At 38.5% G+C, this 17,477-nt stretch overlaps 1 protein-coding gene across 1 annotated transcript in view; it reads left to right on the top strand.

Moving 5' to 3' along the window:
* The window catches only part of C8A (complement C8 alpha chain), an 82,389-nt gene that overhangs the window by 42,475 nt on the left and 22,437 nt on the right, over positions 1-17,477 (top strand). The window contains exon 8 of the mRNA XM_051999591.1: positions 16,064-16,180. Within this exon, the coding sequence (XP_051855551.1) occupies positions 16,064-16,180 (117 nt within the window). The remainder of the gene's footprint in view (positions 1-16,063; positions 16,181-17,477) is intronic.

Below are 17,477 nucleotides of genomic sequence, written 5' to 3'. Positions count from 1 at the left end.
TTTGATAACTTTTTGAGCACATTCCAGATTGCTCTCTAGAATAATTGGATTATTTCACAATTCCACCGACAATGCATTAGTATCTCAGTTTTCCCACATCCCCTTCAATATTCATCATTATTTTTTCCTGGATGATTTGTATTTCTAGAGGGAATTTTCTCTCATGAGAGTTCCTTATACCCATGAAATCATAGAAGTCCAGTCCCTATCTTTATATACTATATAAATGTGTGTGCAAGTATATATACATTTGTATATAATGTTTATGATCATCTATTTGTGTATGCATGTGTTTATATTATACATGTAACTACTTTGATATCAAATGCTATGGCCAATAATAGAAGAGGGGTGAGAAGATCCTCTCCAGAGGACAATTAAGTGGATTCTTCCCTGGTTGTTGGTTTCTACCTTGGCTGTCTCATGCTTCCTATATTTTTGAGGATCCCCCTAAGAGAGCTAATCATTACCATACTATTCTGTCCTATTTGTCTATATCAAAGTTTCTTAAACTATGGCTATTGAGTCACATAGCTGAATGTGTGGGTCACAGAATTATGATTTATTATCATAAATGTTTGCTTTGTATACCTATTTTATATGACTATATACCTGAAGTCATTTCAAAATTTCTTGGCTGAAAAGGGGTCATTGTGAGTGGAAATATTTTAAAACAGCGATCTATAGTAAAGGGATACTAAAGTGATTACATTTTGTTAGCACATTAACACTTAACCATCTGTGATTACCTCCTATGACTATACCAGCAGAGCTGAAGGGAATGGGATCAGTCCTCATAGAAACATTCCAACTTGGAAAATGGGATTCTAGGATTTAAATAACAAACAATAAATATTTGTGGAAATGAGCACAAAATTTCTAAGCCCCTACTACATGCAAAATGTATCTCTGTAGAGGAGCTACAAAGTTTAAATGAGACATTATTCTTGCCACCTTAGATACAGTATATGAAGGGATAATACACACATACTCAATTATATTACATACATTTATATACCTGCCAAATTGATATTCCTAAAAGGCTGTTTTATCTATGTAACTCATCTACTCTAGATACCTCATTGACTCCCTATTGTTTTTTAAGTAAAAATAAAACTCCTCTATTTAGCACTGGTCACCATTCAAAATATGGCTTGTGTCTATCCTTTAAGACTACTTATATATTACTTCCCAAATTAATCTATATATGATATTGCCTATATATAAATCTCTACCTTCCATCTTGGTGGTTTTGTACAAGCCGTCTCCCTTGCCTGGCATTTTGTCTCTGGAACAAAGGTCTATCTTTGTAAGAAAAAATACTTCTGGTAACATTTAGTTATAAATCATGGAATGGCACAGTCTCTGAACAATTAAAATTTTAAAATACCCAAAAGAGAGATGCATGCTGGTTGTGAGTAAATTGCAATCCATTGAAGACAAGGACTTTTGAAGAAACAGTACAAAGGATGTCAAGAACATAAAAAAGATGGGCCCCTTGGTTACAACCATGAGAGATAATTGACGCACAGTCCAAGGTGGCCGTTGCTAAGTACGGAATGTCAAGAGATCCAGAGGATGGCTTCCAGAAAAATGGGTAGGTTACTTATAGAAGACTAGTAGAGAAGATGGCTAAGAATCATTTGGGACTGGTGGGTATGTATTGTCTCTGCTGATTACAGTATTCCATGCTACGAAAAGATATAGAGTCTGCCTTCCAAGTGCATTTATTTTAGAAAAACAGATGAAAACATAATTGAGAATTTGGGAGGAAATATGTGGTCTTGACCTTAAATGGCATTATTTGTAGAACAGATAGGTTGGCATGGACTGCAATGTTTGGGGGAGGCTTTAGGGAAACGATGAGGAGAGATGGAACTTCAAGGACAGCTCAGATTTGGCTAACAGTTTATATTGATGTCTGAACAGAAGCCTGAAATAATGGAAAGAAATTCTTCTGTTTGAATACATGTGAAAGTTTTAGGCTTGGAGACAGAAGTTAGAGTGCTGCATCTTCCACTTGGGGAACTTCCTTGGGGGAAGTGTCTTCATGTCTGAGTCTCAGTTTCCATAACTGTAAAATAAGGCATTAATAAGACCTTAAAATATCTATCTCTTAGACCTCTTGTATTTTCTCAAATTTTTCAAGATCTAACATGTCTCGTGATCAAGGCACTAAACATGATTTTATCTAAATCGCTTTTCTGATACAAGCTATTTCATCCAAACAAATCATCTCATCAATCATGCAATAAGCATCCATTATATTTCTAGGAGGTTCTAGTCACTGCGATGGGTTCTGTGCATACAAAGACAAAAAGAAAGCAAGCCAGTTCTCCAAGAGCTTATGTTGTATAATAAAGAACATCTTATTAGAGTAGATAACATGTGATTATCCAGAAAAGATATAGGTGAAGGGATTTGTTCATCTGTTGGATTTTGTTTTCTTTTTGATGGGGAGGAAAGACTAGCAGTTGGGAGCTATCAGGAAGGCTTCATGTAAATGCCTTCCTTTCCTTATTTGTAAAATGGCAACAATACATATCCCCTCTACCTCTTAGCCCTGCTAGGAGAAAAATGGCTTGGTGGTTTTGAATTGCTATTTGGAGGTGATCTATTATATAGCACTGATAATCAAGTATTCATTCTATGCTGGAGAATCCCACTGAAGTCTCAAAATAATTGAGTAAGCTCAGCAAGAAGAATAAGGAGTAAGTACTATTTCAGAGGGAAAAAAATTAAGACTCAGTGAGTGACTTAGACCTAGTAGTAGCTGTAGTAAATATCACAGATGGGATTAGGAAGCAGGACTTCTGTCTGTAATTCTGGTGTGGTTCCTACTTCAGTTTGGCGTCATTATGCACAGGGGAGGATGTTGGAATCTTTACAAACCAAAGACCAACTATGTTTACAGATGCATCCCAACACAATATTTGTGCTGTATACTCTCATGACTTAACTATAAAGAGAGTAGTCAGAACTCCAATCCAGCTCCACTTTCCATGTAATTAGTTGAATTCTCTCGACTGGGTTTATATATGACTCTTCTGAGAGAATGGGATTATGGGTTTTCTCCCAGAGTGCTCTCTGGCCCTAAGAGCTTCAAGGGAGGTGTGAATTCGGATATCTCTCATACTAAACCCTGAAATCTTCAAAATGTGTGAACTCCAATGAGTAAAGGTATGAACACAAGCATTGTATCAATTAGTTCTACTTAGTACCTTGTTTCAGATTCTGGCCCAAAACATCTCCTTGTAAGATCAGATCAATAATCTATCAACTCTAATGAGTTAGAAATTTGTAAAGATTCCATCATCAGGAAAGAAGATATTCCAGGACAGGAATTGGTGGAAGCATTGGTCTGGGAGCAAAGATGAGTCTCCTTTTTGGAAACCTTTTTTTATAAATAGCTTTTTATTTACAAAGCATATACATGGGTAATTTTTCAGCATTGACCCTTGCAAATACTTCTGTTCCAACTTTTCCCCTCCTTCCCCTCACCCCTCTCCTAGATGGCAGGTAGACCCACACATGTTAAATATGTTAAAGTATATGTTAAATCCTCTTTGGGAACCTAACTGGAAAAGAGAAACTCAATTGGGAAGTTGTAGAAATGAAACCCTAATGTCTCCCTAGGATCTCACAAAATTGGAATTTCTTCACTCCTCATCCCTTAGAGCATTTATTTGAGCTAACAGAATATTTCTCATGTGAGAATCTTTTCCTTAAAAATACGAGAACAAAGTCAGCCTTCACAGGCTGAGAGATGAGTGGGGGTAAAGGGAGCATAAAAACAATTGCATTTTGGGCACAATGTCTGCTAGTGGAGAAATGGCACTGGGTCCTCCCCAGCTCCAAAGCCTATCTCCAGTTGCCATGGTGACGAAGCCACTGAGCAGTGGACATATTGATTGCGGGTCTCTGAGAGCCCAGGCCATGGCCCTAGTTTACATGATGTGGAAACCAGAGTTTTAACTAGCATGTGGTGAATGGTTTTCTCCCAGGATGCTTATATGGGAAAGGATCATGGCTCATCTCACAATCATTGGGTGGTAGAGCAACCGATATCAACTATTTTTTCTGCAGTCTTATGTGACACTCCCCTACTGGTATCCTTGCTTGCTCAACCCCTTCCCCAACTGAATGTCTTCTAGGGCCTGTTCTTTGCATTTTGGGGCTGTGTAATCTGGACCCTTTGGCAGTCTGCTGAAGTTTATTCATCCATTTTCAAAGCAGAACTTTTAAATACATTAAATAAAACACACAGGCACAAAATGAACCAATTCTAGTAAAATAGAGCTATCAAAAAATATTTTTAAAATACCAAGTCCATAGCTCCATGTTAAAAACTCCATGCTCCAGGAATAATAATTACTAATTGGGGCAATAGGATATGTTTAGGGAAGACTATTACCTCCGGAGGATGAGCTGCTGAATGCTTTTCAGTGCTGCTTTCCCCCTTTGTTGTCTACCTGATCCACCTGACTCTCTGAAAATCTATACCATGCACAGTGGCCACACCCCGCATGAGGACTAAACCAGGTTGAGAGTAACCAGGAGGTCTCAAACCCCATGGTGAGTTGAGGGGGTGTTTACCCCAAGCATTAAAGATTTTCTCTAGTGGAAAGAAGATGAGAACAATTTGTTCTAGTGGTCACGAAGGGTCTGAGGTGGGCTCTGTGGAGCTCTTAGAGCTGGATCAGACACCAAGGACCCCAAGATTATCATTGCATCTCAAGCTATCATCTCTCATTTGGACTCTGTTCTGCCAATGAAAACTGAAAATGGATGACTTCATGCAAATCTGCCTCGTTTCAATCCAATTTACACAACAAATCAAAAGGCGTCATCACCGTACCATTTTACCATTTGTAGCTATGGTGACAGGCAAGTGATGAAGCAGCAGGTGTAGAGATGCTTAGAACCTTGAATGCAGGTGGCCCAGACCATAGGATTGCAGTAGTGGGATTCAGCAGTCACCTGAGTAACTGAGCAGCCTTTTGAGGATGGCACTGGTCACTTCATAGTGTGAGGAAAGGTACCCCCAAAGTTGTCTGCTTACCTAAGGTACTTACTGCAGCGGGATCCCATCCTGTGCTTGGAACACACAAAACAGCACACAAACTTCTTCAAAGATGGTTCCACTGTCCATCAGTATGTGGAGCAGGAGCAGACTTCTCGACAACACAAAATCCAGTAGACCCGAAAGATGAACAGCTCTTGTTGTGAGAGAGCCCAGCAGTATCCCCTCCAAATAGCAGCCCTGAGTAAGAGAAAGCTAGCAAATAAAGGCATCTATCATGAGACTGATGCACATGTTGCCAGAGCTGGCTCAGTGTTTGGGAAGCTCAGAAGGAAAGCCTGAGAGAACAGAGGAATCAGCTGACTACCAAACCGAAGGTCTACAAAGCTGTTGGGGGACCTCATTGCTGTAGGTCTGGAAACCTGGACAATCTGCCAGCTCCATGCCAGGAAACCAAAACACTTCCATTTGAATTGTCTTGGGAAGTCTAGAACAGTGGAAGCTCTGGGCCCTCACCCTACTATTACCCTTGGATCCAAATGGAAGGTGCTGTCATTGCTATTCTCCTACATGTTGACCTTAGAGTACTGGATCCTGACATGGGGGAAGGGTTAGAACCACTGAAAGACGCTCAGGAGAGGGATGTGAGCCACTGGGGAGTGAAGGGCAGCTGGTGAGGAGCTGAAAATCGTGTCCCTCGGGCTGCTCTGATGTTGCCATCTGGGACAGTCCCCCAGGGGGACCCACTCTCCGGAGACAGCACACTTGTCTGTGATTGGGGAGAAAACCACAACGGAACAAAGGGAGACAAGTAGTCAGAAGAGCTGAAAGGCTTGTGTTTATTGTGAAGAGATAAATAATGCATCACACCTGCTGCTTTCCACCTGATGGCTTTTAATCTTAGGAGTGACAGAGATTTGCCTTGTTTCAGCTTTCCAGTAGGGGAGGTTTTTGCAAGCTTGTTGAGTCTGCCTCAAAGCCATGTTTATGTAACAGATCAACTCAACCATTAGAATTACAGGTAACTCATGGGTCTGGAGAACTGAAGCAGGAGACAGAGCTGCTCAAGGAAGCGGGATTCAATATCATTTGGGACTCATTTCGCCAGTCTGAAGTTTCAGATCAGAATCATAAATCAGAGAATAGTCGAGAAAGAAGAGACCTCTGAGCAGCAACTGTCAGAACTAGAAGGAACTCAGAATAAGGAATGTCAAGGTGGGGAAGGAACTTAAAACAGAGAATTTCAAAATTGGAAGCAACTTAAAAACATAAAATTCTAGAGGCGGAAGTATTTTGCTGTTAGTTTTTGATAAGACTAGTGTGATTTTATTGATGTAGGGAGGATCCAGGGAGTAAATTTCTCTCTCAACATAGGTCAGCACTTGCACCGAGCAGTTAAGTGACTTGCTCTTGTTAAGAAGTTAACAAATTAAGTTCTTGGTCTTGTGTGTCACTTGTTAAGTGATCCAAACAGTATTTGCCAGAAGTAAAACCTTCATGGAGCACTTCCTGAGCATGTATCCAATTATCTGTCCATTATTCCACACTGCCTTGGGACATCAAATGTTAACACACTCAATATTAGAAGGGACCATCAGAGAATCTAAGCGATGGAAGAGACTCCTCAGACTCCATTAGTCTAAGCTATTTTAACTCTAACATGCAACCCCAACAGGTGTTTAGACTCTTGCTGAAGACCTAAGGCAGTCTCTAAGGAGAAAAAAAAGTAAGGTCTAATCTGGCAAAAGTCCCAATTTTTGAGAGTCCTTCTAAAGGGTTTAGAGAAATGTGCAGTAGAATCTATTAATAGTCTAATATCTTGAAAGGGAAATTGGCTTACCAAGGCTGGGACCCCCTCAAAAAACAAAGTCCTTAAAAAAAAAGTCCAATCAGAAATGATTTTCGCGAGAATAGAATATGGTAGTTGCCTCAGTTTAGAGGTAGGAATGAAGAGGGAGCTCATAAATAAACTCACTTTAAAAGGACACATGTTGAGTTACTTGAAAAAAACAAACAACTGAAGATAAAGGCAAAAGAGTAGGATGCTGAAAGACTGTTGAACAGCATTCTTTATCATTTAAGATTGGTCATTGCATTGATGATAGCTTTTAAATATTTCAACATTGTTCATTATTATAATATTGTTATTGCATAAATTCTTTTCCTTGCTTTTTTCACTTTATTCCCCATTCATTCGTCCAAATCTTCCCAAGTTTCTCAGAACTTGACCTTCTCATTTTTTCTTATGGTACAGTAGTATTCTATTATATTCATATTAATGGCATATTTTTGACATGGCTAATGTGGGGATTTGTTTCAATCGATTAAGGGTATTTGTGAAAAAGGCTTTGTTTTTATTTTTTCAATGGATGAGATTGGCAAAAATAAAAATGGTTAATTGAAAAAATAATTAAAATAAAATCTCAGTGTTGGAAGGGATCTCAAAGGCAATAATAAGTTATCATCCAATTTCAGTGAGTGTGCATTTGCCATCTCTTGGAGCAGCCTTTCCATTTTGGGAAAACTGTAATCTTTTTTTCCTAACGTCCTAACATCAATACAAAATGTGCCACTATCCTATTATTGATCATAGATCTCTCCTCTGGACCAAGCAGAATAAGACTAATTGACAAATCTTTCCTGAGTTTTCTCCTTTCCATCCAGGCTAAATCCCTCCACTTCCTTCAAATGATCCTCAGATGTCAAGGACTTGAGTCACTTCACCATTCTGGTTGGTTTTTTATGGATGACTATAATTTTGCAGCAAGCACAATATAATCCACACTCAGGAGTATCTGGAAGACTTCACCACCCCTACTTATCCAAAAGGAGACCCTTTTCCATTTGACCTGTAAAATATCATCATGATGGTGACAAATACCTTTGACTTGCACATGTCTCCATGCATGATTCCTTGTTTGGGATTGGCAATCAGAAAGTCATGAAGTAAAGATAGTTCCATGATTATATCTTGTGCTTTAACTAGCACATGAAAGAAAAACAATTTAAAAGTTGTATTTTGTTCTAGTAGGTCAAATGCTTTTTAAAAACAAGCAAATGGTAAGTACAATGGGATCTAATATTTTTTTCTTGAGTGTGGGATGGTGGAGAGGACACTGAATTTGGAGCCAGAAAATATGGATTCACAACCCACTGCTGACATGGACTATTGATGGGAATTTAGGCAAACACCTCGACTTTTCTCAGCCTCAGTTTCCTTACTTATAAAATCAGGGTCTTGAACAGGATGAACTCTAAGGTCTTTTCCAGCTCTATAACTTTGATCTTAAGATCAATCATTCCATTATGAGCCTGTGAAGACGGAGATCACTGTAGATAATAATCAGTGAAAGACTGCTACTTCCCTTCATATTTTCATCAAGGATATTCTCAATCAAAGCATGTCTACATCATTCTCATAAAGATTTTATAGAGATGAAAAAGATGAGAAAAAAATTTATAGACTCACAGGTCAGTAGTTACTGACATTTTCTCTTGATTGCCTTTTAGGGGAAAAATAATACTGCCCTTGATATTTTTCTCCAAACGTTTGGTATCTTTCTCTCCTTAGGCTGTCTCGAAAATCAATTCTTTGATGATTCAGAAATGTACTTGTGATTTTTCCATGTATACATGACTTGATCCAGACATTTTTTCCTCACTTCATCTTCTTATAAACAATTTCTATTTCTTGAAGATCAGAGGCATTAGAGTTCAAATGTGTTAGTTCCACAAAAGAAAATGTTTCTTGTTGGATTCAATGTGGGAAGAAATGAATTCCTGGATACTTTTTTTGAGGAGTATATATATGTATTTACTCCATTTAGAAGTAACTTACTTTTTGCTTCTGATTTTATTTATAGCACAATTGTCAATATTTGTAAATTTAACTTTTTTGCACTAGTATGTCAACCCACTTACCGCTCATTGGACAAGGATCACACATGTACAGGTTCAATTTAATTAAATTTAAATTTCTAGATAGTTTAAAAGATAGCCTAAAAACCTTCATTGCATTTTCTATCATCCTTCCCACTATTCTGTCACCTACTTTGTAGAAATTTGTAGAAATGGCACATGTGTGAGTAGCAGATAGTAGTTTTGCTTTTAACAGCAGCTGAAGAATTCACCATCTAGTTCATTTTCCTTTTGGTGAAGAATCTTTCCATATTTATGCCATAGGTCCTTGAATAGTAGACCAAAACAGTTACTGGAATATTATCAATCATTTAATTAATCAAGTAGTAAACATAGTGCTTTATTAAGTACGATGTGCCAAGTACTGTGCTTGTTGCTTGGGATGTAATCGAAACAACCGGTGTGTCTCTCCCATTAATTGCAGAGCAGAGCTAAAAAGGTGTGCAATCTACCTATGTGGGATGGTCAGTTGAGTTGAGATGTAGAGAGCTGGGTTTGAGGAGAAGAAAAATGGCAAGTTGGACTGAAACACAGAATAGGGAGGGGAAATATGTACAACAAATTTGGAAAGCCACTAAGGCTACTTTATGAAGGACTTTTAAGAGCTAAAGAAAAATTTCTATTTGATTCTACAAGCAATAGAATGCTGCTGGAAGTCATTGAGTAAGGAAATGATGTGATCAGATCTGAGTTTAGAAAAAAATACTTTGACAAGACTATAAAGAATGATGCTGAGAGGTGACTCAGTCAGGAGGAACAATGAAGAAGCTGGTGCAATGATATAGATGAGAAGTGATAAAGACCTGAGCTGGAGGGGGGGTCTGTATAAATGCAGAGATATCTGATGGGAGGTTCTGACTGCTCCAAAATCACCTGTATTCTCACTTGCTATTCACATATGGGTCTTGTTTTCTCAATAAGAACGTGATCTCCCTTTATAGGAATGGATCTCAGAAGCCATCTTGTCCAACCTCCTCATTTCCTCATTAACCCAGAGAAGTTAAATGGTTTCCCAAGTTCACATAGCAATAATTCTCCACCTTCATTTCCCAATCCAGCATACTTTCTGCTCTACCAGACTACTTCTATTGTCTGCAGTCCAGTGTGTGAAGAAGAATTTTAATTTAAGTTGTTTTGATCCCAGGCAAAATTAATTTTGCCATTTAACTACCTAGTAGAACTTCAAACATCCCAAAAGATATCAGAGACAGATATGGCTAAAGTATTAACAATCAATGAAAAAGCATTTATTAAATGCCTACTATATTTCAAATTTTGCTCTCCACTGGAGATGCAAATATAAAGAGCAAAGAGGTCTCTGCTCTCAAGGAAATCATATTTTAGTGTGGAAGGCAATGCACAAAGGGAAGCAGTGATCATGGCATATTATGAATTATGATTAAAAAACTTATGAGGAGGGCGGGATGGTAAGTGTGACTGAAGGGGAGTAGATTGACACAACCCATCCAGGAACAATGACCAAGTTAATTGGATCAGGTTCATGGTTGCAGAATGACTGGGGAAGGAAAGAGGAGAAAAAGGAAGGTGGTGAGAGGAGATGGCAAGAGAGTTGGGATTGAAGTGCATGTCTAAAAAGAAGTACTTTGCCTCTCAGGTGCCGAGCAAAAATTTCTCTAGAAGAGGGGAATTTTTCCATTCATGGTGAAATTATACTATGACAGTAGTTGCCTTTTATGCCTGCTTGTAAAGCCACTCATGCATCTCTTAAGGTTGCCAAGAGTATCACCTATATAAGTAGTCAATATCTACTAGAGTTTAAGAGAACCTGTGTTGTCTTAGCTCTGTCTTCTCCGTGGATTTGTGTCTTTACCTTGCTGTATATTATATAACTTTAACTAGCCATCTGACCTGGAGCAAGTGACTTCTTTTTAGGATTAAGTGTACTTGTCTTTTAAATGAATGAGTTGAATTAGGTGATTTCCAAGGTCTTTTTTTGCCCTGTGTTATAACCTTCTCTATCTGAAGTCTCTGAAAGTTCTGACATTATTCTAAATTCTATGTTCTCATATCCTTTTGAGGACTAACATTCTAGCTACTAACGTGCTTTGTCTCAAAGTCCATTCCATCTCTCATCCACTATGTACCATCAAGTATAGGCTGTATGATGTTTGCTTGAACTGACAGCCTATTATAGCCTATCCATAGACCTTTTGTGAACCTAATTACCCAACAGAAGCCTCCTAACTCAATTAATCAGCTGGTAACAACTTTAATTTCTGAGACACTCCACTAAACCACTCACCTCAGTAATCACTCGAGTTTCTGCCAGGGAGCACATCTCACCCACTTTTGTTTATAACTGTTGAAATATTTTTAATCAAAATAATTAAATATGCTAAGTTTCCCTCAATTAGTAATACATTAAAAATTAAAAATGCTTAAATGAAGGCTGGCAGAGAAAAAGCCTTTTGCCTGAAGCTGAGTGCTGGTACTTAACCAGTTAGTTCCCTCCTCTTGGAGCTGAGTCTCTCAGATCTGATTCAACCACTTCAGAATGGTGGTTTTTTTCCCATCCAGGATTTTTCCAAACAATAGCACAAAACATTTTAGTGTTTTTATAGATCTACCCAGCAGCCCCTGGCATGAGGGGAGGAGAGAGTTTGGGAGCTCTCTCAGCTGATGAACTATGTGACATTAAGCTAGCTATCGCCTCTCTTTGGGGCTCCATTTCTGGATCTATCAAATGTGGAGATTCAATTAAATGTTCTCAAATGTACCATCCAGTTCCTCCAATTGCATGCTACTCTAAAAGAGAGGAAGTATGGTAGCCACAACAACAGCTATATTTGCAGTTAGAAGAGCAGAGACAAACATTCAGATTTTGGTCCCGATACATCTTAGCTTTGAGGCTTTGAGTAAGTGACTTACCCTTATAAATGAACTTCCTCCTTTATAAAATCAGGATGAGGATAACTGAAAGTAGCTGGGATCCATACTCTCTTGGCAATCTTACCAACTCCCATGGATTCATCTGTAATCTTTAGGCAGATCTCTCCCAATCATTCAATCAGTATTTAATGTTTCTTTTCCATATCAGATAACGGGGAAAATGGGGCAGCCAGATGGCTCAGTGGATAGAGTGCCGGATCTGAAGTCAGAAAGACCCCAAGTTCAAATGGGACCTCAGATAACTTTTTAACTCTGACCTCACAAATTTGCTGTGTGGACAATTCACTTCACCCTGTTTGCCTCAGTTTCCTCATCATAAAATGAACTGGGGAAAGAAATGGCAAACCACTCCAGTATCTTTACCAAGAAAATCCCAATTGGCATCATGAAGAGTCAGACATAACTGAAAAATGATGGAACAACAAGAACTGAGAAAGGGATCAGGGATACAAATACAATAGTGAGACAGGGCTATTGTTGAACTTATATTCTACTGGAGGAAGACGTTTTCATAGATAAAGAAATATAAGGTACATGAAAAATACATTGTGATGTTGAAGAGGTAATTGGTAGCTCAGGGAATGAGGAAAAGTAGATGGTGATTGAGCTGAAACTTAAAAGTATCTGGGGGTTTGAAAAAGCAGAGATAGGAAAACAGAGGACTTGGACTGAGGTGGAAGAAGGGACATGAATAAAGGGACATGACAAGCAGGTCACTGGCTGAGAGTGTGGACTGTGTGAGGAGGAATCATCTGCAATCACTCTAGAAAGATAGGGAAAGACCTCAGCTCAAAAAGTCTATGGTCTCCCATTGCATGTAGGACCATCACAGTCATCTTAACCCATTTCTTACCACTGGACTCCCATGATCTGGAGGAGAGAGAGAAGAGATTGTTCAGCTTTGCGTCACTAAAATTCAAATCCCTTGCAAGTCAAGACATCACCCAGGATGTCACTGATCCTCTTTGAGAAGGAAGGATGAACAACAACAGAAAAATAGGTTAGAACCACACTGTGAAGGGCATTGAATAACAAAGAGAAAAGTTTGCTTTTTAGTGTGAGGCAAAGGGAAATACAATTCTCTATCCTGAGCTCCATTCCCTAATATCCAGGTCCTAGCTACTTGTCTCTACCTAGGTATCCCATAAATGTTTTCAACTTAACATATCAAAGAAAGAACTCATTTTTCCTGTAGCCCCATCCCTTATTTTACCTTCTCTTTTTTAGTAAAGAGCACACCCAGTTTTTCAGGTCAGCCAGGTACACAACCAAGGGACTTCACTTTTACTCATTCATTCAATCAGTTTTCCTAGGCTTGTTGATTCTAGCTCCTCAATATCTTTTTTCTACTCACATCATGACCACGCTAGTAGAGGTCTTCATCAGCTCTGACTAAACTACTCTAAGCCCTCCATCACTGGTTTTTCTGCATCCAGTCTCTCCCATTTCAAATCCACCCATCATTTTGTTTAGATATTTCAGACATGTCTGACTCTGTGACCCCATTTGGGGTTTTCTTGGCAAAGAAGGTGGAGTGGTTGGCCATTTCCCTCTCCAGTTCATTTCACAAATGAGGAAACTGAGGCAAAAAAGTGATTTCCTCAGGATCACACAGCTAGTAAGCTGTACATGACATTCAATCTCCCACCTCCAGATTTTTGTATATAAGTTGCCTATATATCTATATCTATTTCTATAATATTCTCCTCATCTCTACATCTTGGAACTTCTTCAAGACTCAATTGGATTTGAACTCAGGAAGTTGAGTGATCTTGACTCCAGGCCTGGTGATCTGTGCACTCTGATGTCACCTAGCTGCCAGGTATTTTTAACTATTAAACTCAGGATTTCCACCCTATCCCTCTGCATTGACTTTAGGATAAAATACAAATTCCTATGTTCTCCATCTCAAGCTTTTCACAGCTTGGTTCTAGATTATTTGTCCAGCCTGATAGCATTTTCCTCCTAATCATGGATGCTGTGCTCAAGTCAAAGTGGATTGTTATTTGCTGTACATGACATTCAATCTCCCACCTCCAGATGTTTGGATGTAAGTTGTTCTCTATATCTATAATAGTCTCCTCATCTCTACATTTTGGAACTCCTTCAAGACTCAACTGAAATATACTTTCCAAGATGGCTTTCCTGATTCTCTGAGTTGTTAGGGACTCTCTAGATCACTTTCTTTTTATATTGTTTATATCCTGTATTTGCTTATATGAGAACATATTTCACCCCTTCCTTCACACCAATAGAAGGAAGAAGGTTAAGGGTTTTCTCACTATTACTTTTTCATCCCCAGTTCTAGCACTAGTTTGTTGATAGATTTGATTGAGGTTGAAATGAAATAATTCATTAAAGTACTTTTTTAAAGGGGTAGCTAGGTAATGCAGTGGATAGGGTACCAGGCACAGAGTCAGGAGGACCTGGATTCAAATCTGACATCAGACACTTCTTACTAGCTGTGTGGTTCTAGCCAAGTCACTTAACCTTGTTTTCCTCCATTTCATTTTCTGTAAAATAAGTTGGAGAAATGACCAACCATCCTGTTGTTTTTGCCAAAAAACACTAAAAGGAATTGCTCAGAAACATGACAGAAAATGACTAAATAACAACTTTTGTCAGGCCGTCCTGTAAGCATTTATTAAGCATTAACTATGTGTCTGAGACTACGTTAGGAGCTGTGGATACAAAGACAAAAGTGAAATAGTTCCTGCTTTCAAGGAGCTTATGTTTTATCAGAAATAACCTTTCCTCATTCATGGAACAAAGCAATGGGGCCCTTTCAGGTCTAACATTTGAAGATTCTATTTTTTTGTTTGTTTGTTTTGGTAAGGAAGTTGGGGTTGTGACTTATTTAGACTCACATAAATAGTAAGTATCAAGTGTCTAGATAGGTTTGAACTCAGATCCTCCTGACTTCAGGGCTTTATCCACTGTACCACCTACCTGCCCCTACTTCATGATTCTAATCCCCCTCATATTATAGATGCAGAAATTATGGGCTGTAAAGGGGAAGGAGCTCCCCCTATATTTATGATTTATATTTATTCCTGGAGGTAATTGGAAGCTACTGGAATCTGTTGAGTAAGAATTAGTCATGGTCAAATGTATATTTTTGATAGCACTTTGACAGCTAAGTGGAGAATAGATTGAAGTGGGGGACTTGGAGGGGATGGAGAAACGATGCAGGAAAACCCATTAAAAACCTATCGCCTACCCACTTCTTAACAGAGAGATAATCGGCACAAGATATAGGATGAGATATATATTATCAGACTCAGCTAATTTAGGAATTTGTTTTTCTTGCCTATACATATTTATTTAAATGGTTTAATTTTTCCTTTTTTTTTTTAATAATTGAGGATTCAGGGAGAATTGTAAGGGTAGCTGAAAGAAAAAATAAAAAGAAGATGGCCATTGGTACATTTTAAAATACCAACTTTAATATAGTAAGAAGGAAAAAAAAAACAAGAGATCAGGAAGCTGGAAGAATCACAAACAAAATAGTTTTAAACATTACCTATTTAATTTTGTACATTTTAAAAAGTGAGCTGTATATAATAGAGATACAAAGTTCCTTGACCAATATTTATTTTCCCCTTCTTCCTTTGTTCTGCTATAAAATGTGAAAATATCCACTTTGATGAATAAAATTTAAAAAAGAAAAGGAAGTTCTTCAAGAGTCCAGGAAACAGGTGATGACCTAGGACCCAATATAGATTGGTGGCTGGTCGAGAGATTTAGCAAGTGATGAGCTGGAAGGAAAGAACGAAAAAGTTGAGCTGAAAGTGACATTGAGGTTTTAAGCCTGGGTGATTGGGTTACTGGTGTTTCTGAGAGGATGTTCCTGAGTGTACCAAGGAAGTTAAAAAGAAGCTCAGCCCCGCGATGCATCTAGTGTAGTGAGAATACAGTTGCCAAGAGAGAGTCCATGATTTGGCCTTGGTTGTTTTTGACATCAACTATACATATTTCTCAGTTTTGTTTTTGTTTTTAACATGTCTAATTCATGATTGGTGATATTTTGTCTTCTACTTTCCACTCTTCCTTTTCCTCTCTCCTCCTTTCTCTTTCTCTGTCTCTGTGACTCTGTCTCTGTCTCTTTATCTCTCTTTTTTCCCTCTCTCTTCCCCTCTCTCCTTTTATCTCTGTGCCTACCCCTTTCCTCCTCTTTCTCCTTCTCCTCCAACTTTTTTTCTTTTTTTCTAGAGGTTACTGATGAAGCTATAAGTTCCTGTTTTGGAGCATCCCTGGGTATCCAATTCAAGATAGTGGAAGGTCAATTGATGGGCTCAAGATGTAAGAAAGATGGAACTGGATCCTACAGTAAGTCCCTCACAAACGCCTTAATTGCTTACCAAAACACCAAATTTCCACATTATCCATCACCTCCTGGTTTCCAAAGAATCAGAATCTTGGTATTGGAAGTAGCCTCCAAGGTCCAACTCATATCTGTATAAGAATCCCTTCAATAAACAAATCCAACAATTGGACAGCCAGACTTTGAAGACTTCCAGTGATAGGAGTTTACTATTCCCCAATGCAGCCCATTTTGCTTTTAGAGAGCTCTAAGTTGAATTTTTTTTTTCTCCTTTACCTCAGGCTCACATCCATTTCTCAGCAATGTCCATCCTTGCTCCTAGTTCAATGAAACCAAGTGGCATAGTCCAAATCTTACTCATGACCACACTTTGAATGCTTAGGATCATAAAACTCAAAAGGGCCACAGAGAAGTCTCTTTTAGATTTTTCATTTTACAAATAACTGAAGTAAAGTAATAACAGAAGCGATTTGTCCAATGTCACATGACAAATGAGAGTGAGATAGAATTTGAGACCAGGTCTTCTCACTCCAAAGCTCATGTCTGTTCAACCATAAACTGCCTCTTCAGATAGCTTTTGGGCCCCTCTAAGTCTTTTCTTCCCCCCGGCCTTAATGGCTCTTCAATCTTTCCTTGGATGGCATGAACCTGATTGAGTTCCTTCACCATACAAGTCACACTCTTTTGCATGCTCTCCAGATGATCAATATCCTCTCTAGAATATGGTACTAAAAGATTTGGACCTTTGTCTTTCTTTCTTCTTCTACTTTATCAATTACAAATATTTGTAATTATGCATTCGTAGATATCGGTGAATCTATATCCAATGTCCATTATCACCAGGCTGCCAGGGGTGTGAAGAATTTTTGGACACAAAAATCTCTGGAGCTAAGTTACTAAGTCAATGTGAACAATGTCAACTGGGGTCAAGAAGAAGCATATGAGTCATTGAAAGTAGAGATCATTCAATTAATGTGCATTTATTAAGTGCCATAAGTGTTAAGCCATAGTGGTATGCTCTCATCCTCTAGGAGGGCAAGGATTATGGATCTCTGAAATTTTTGCATCTCCCTCAGTGTCCAGCATGATAATTTGCAGAAACTAGGCATCTAAGAAATGCTATTTGAATTTAAATTTAGGATGATTATTAATGGAGTTGCCCCAGCCTTTCTTGGCCATTCTATCTGATCATTGAATTAGGTTTTTTCAGGGGAGAAGGTGAGGCAGAAGGAGGGATAGAATTGTGGTCAACAGCTATACAAGGTGAGGCACTAAGTAATTAAAATGTGTTACCAAATGATT

This window comes from Antechinus flavipes, chromosome 4 (assembly GCF_016432865.1).
Source record: "Antechinus flavipes isolate AdamAnt ecotype Samford, QLD, Australia chromosome 4, AdamAnt_v2, whole genome shotgun sequence".
In the NCBI taxonomy this organism is placed as follows: domain Eukaryota; kingdom Metazoa; phylum Chordata; class Mammalia; order Dasyuromorphia; family Dasyuridae; genus Antechinus; species Antechinus flavipes.
This window is presented reverse-complemented; position numbering and strand designations above follow the sequence as displayed.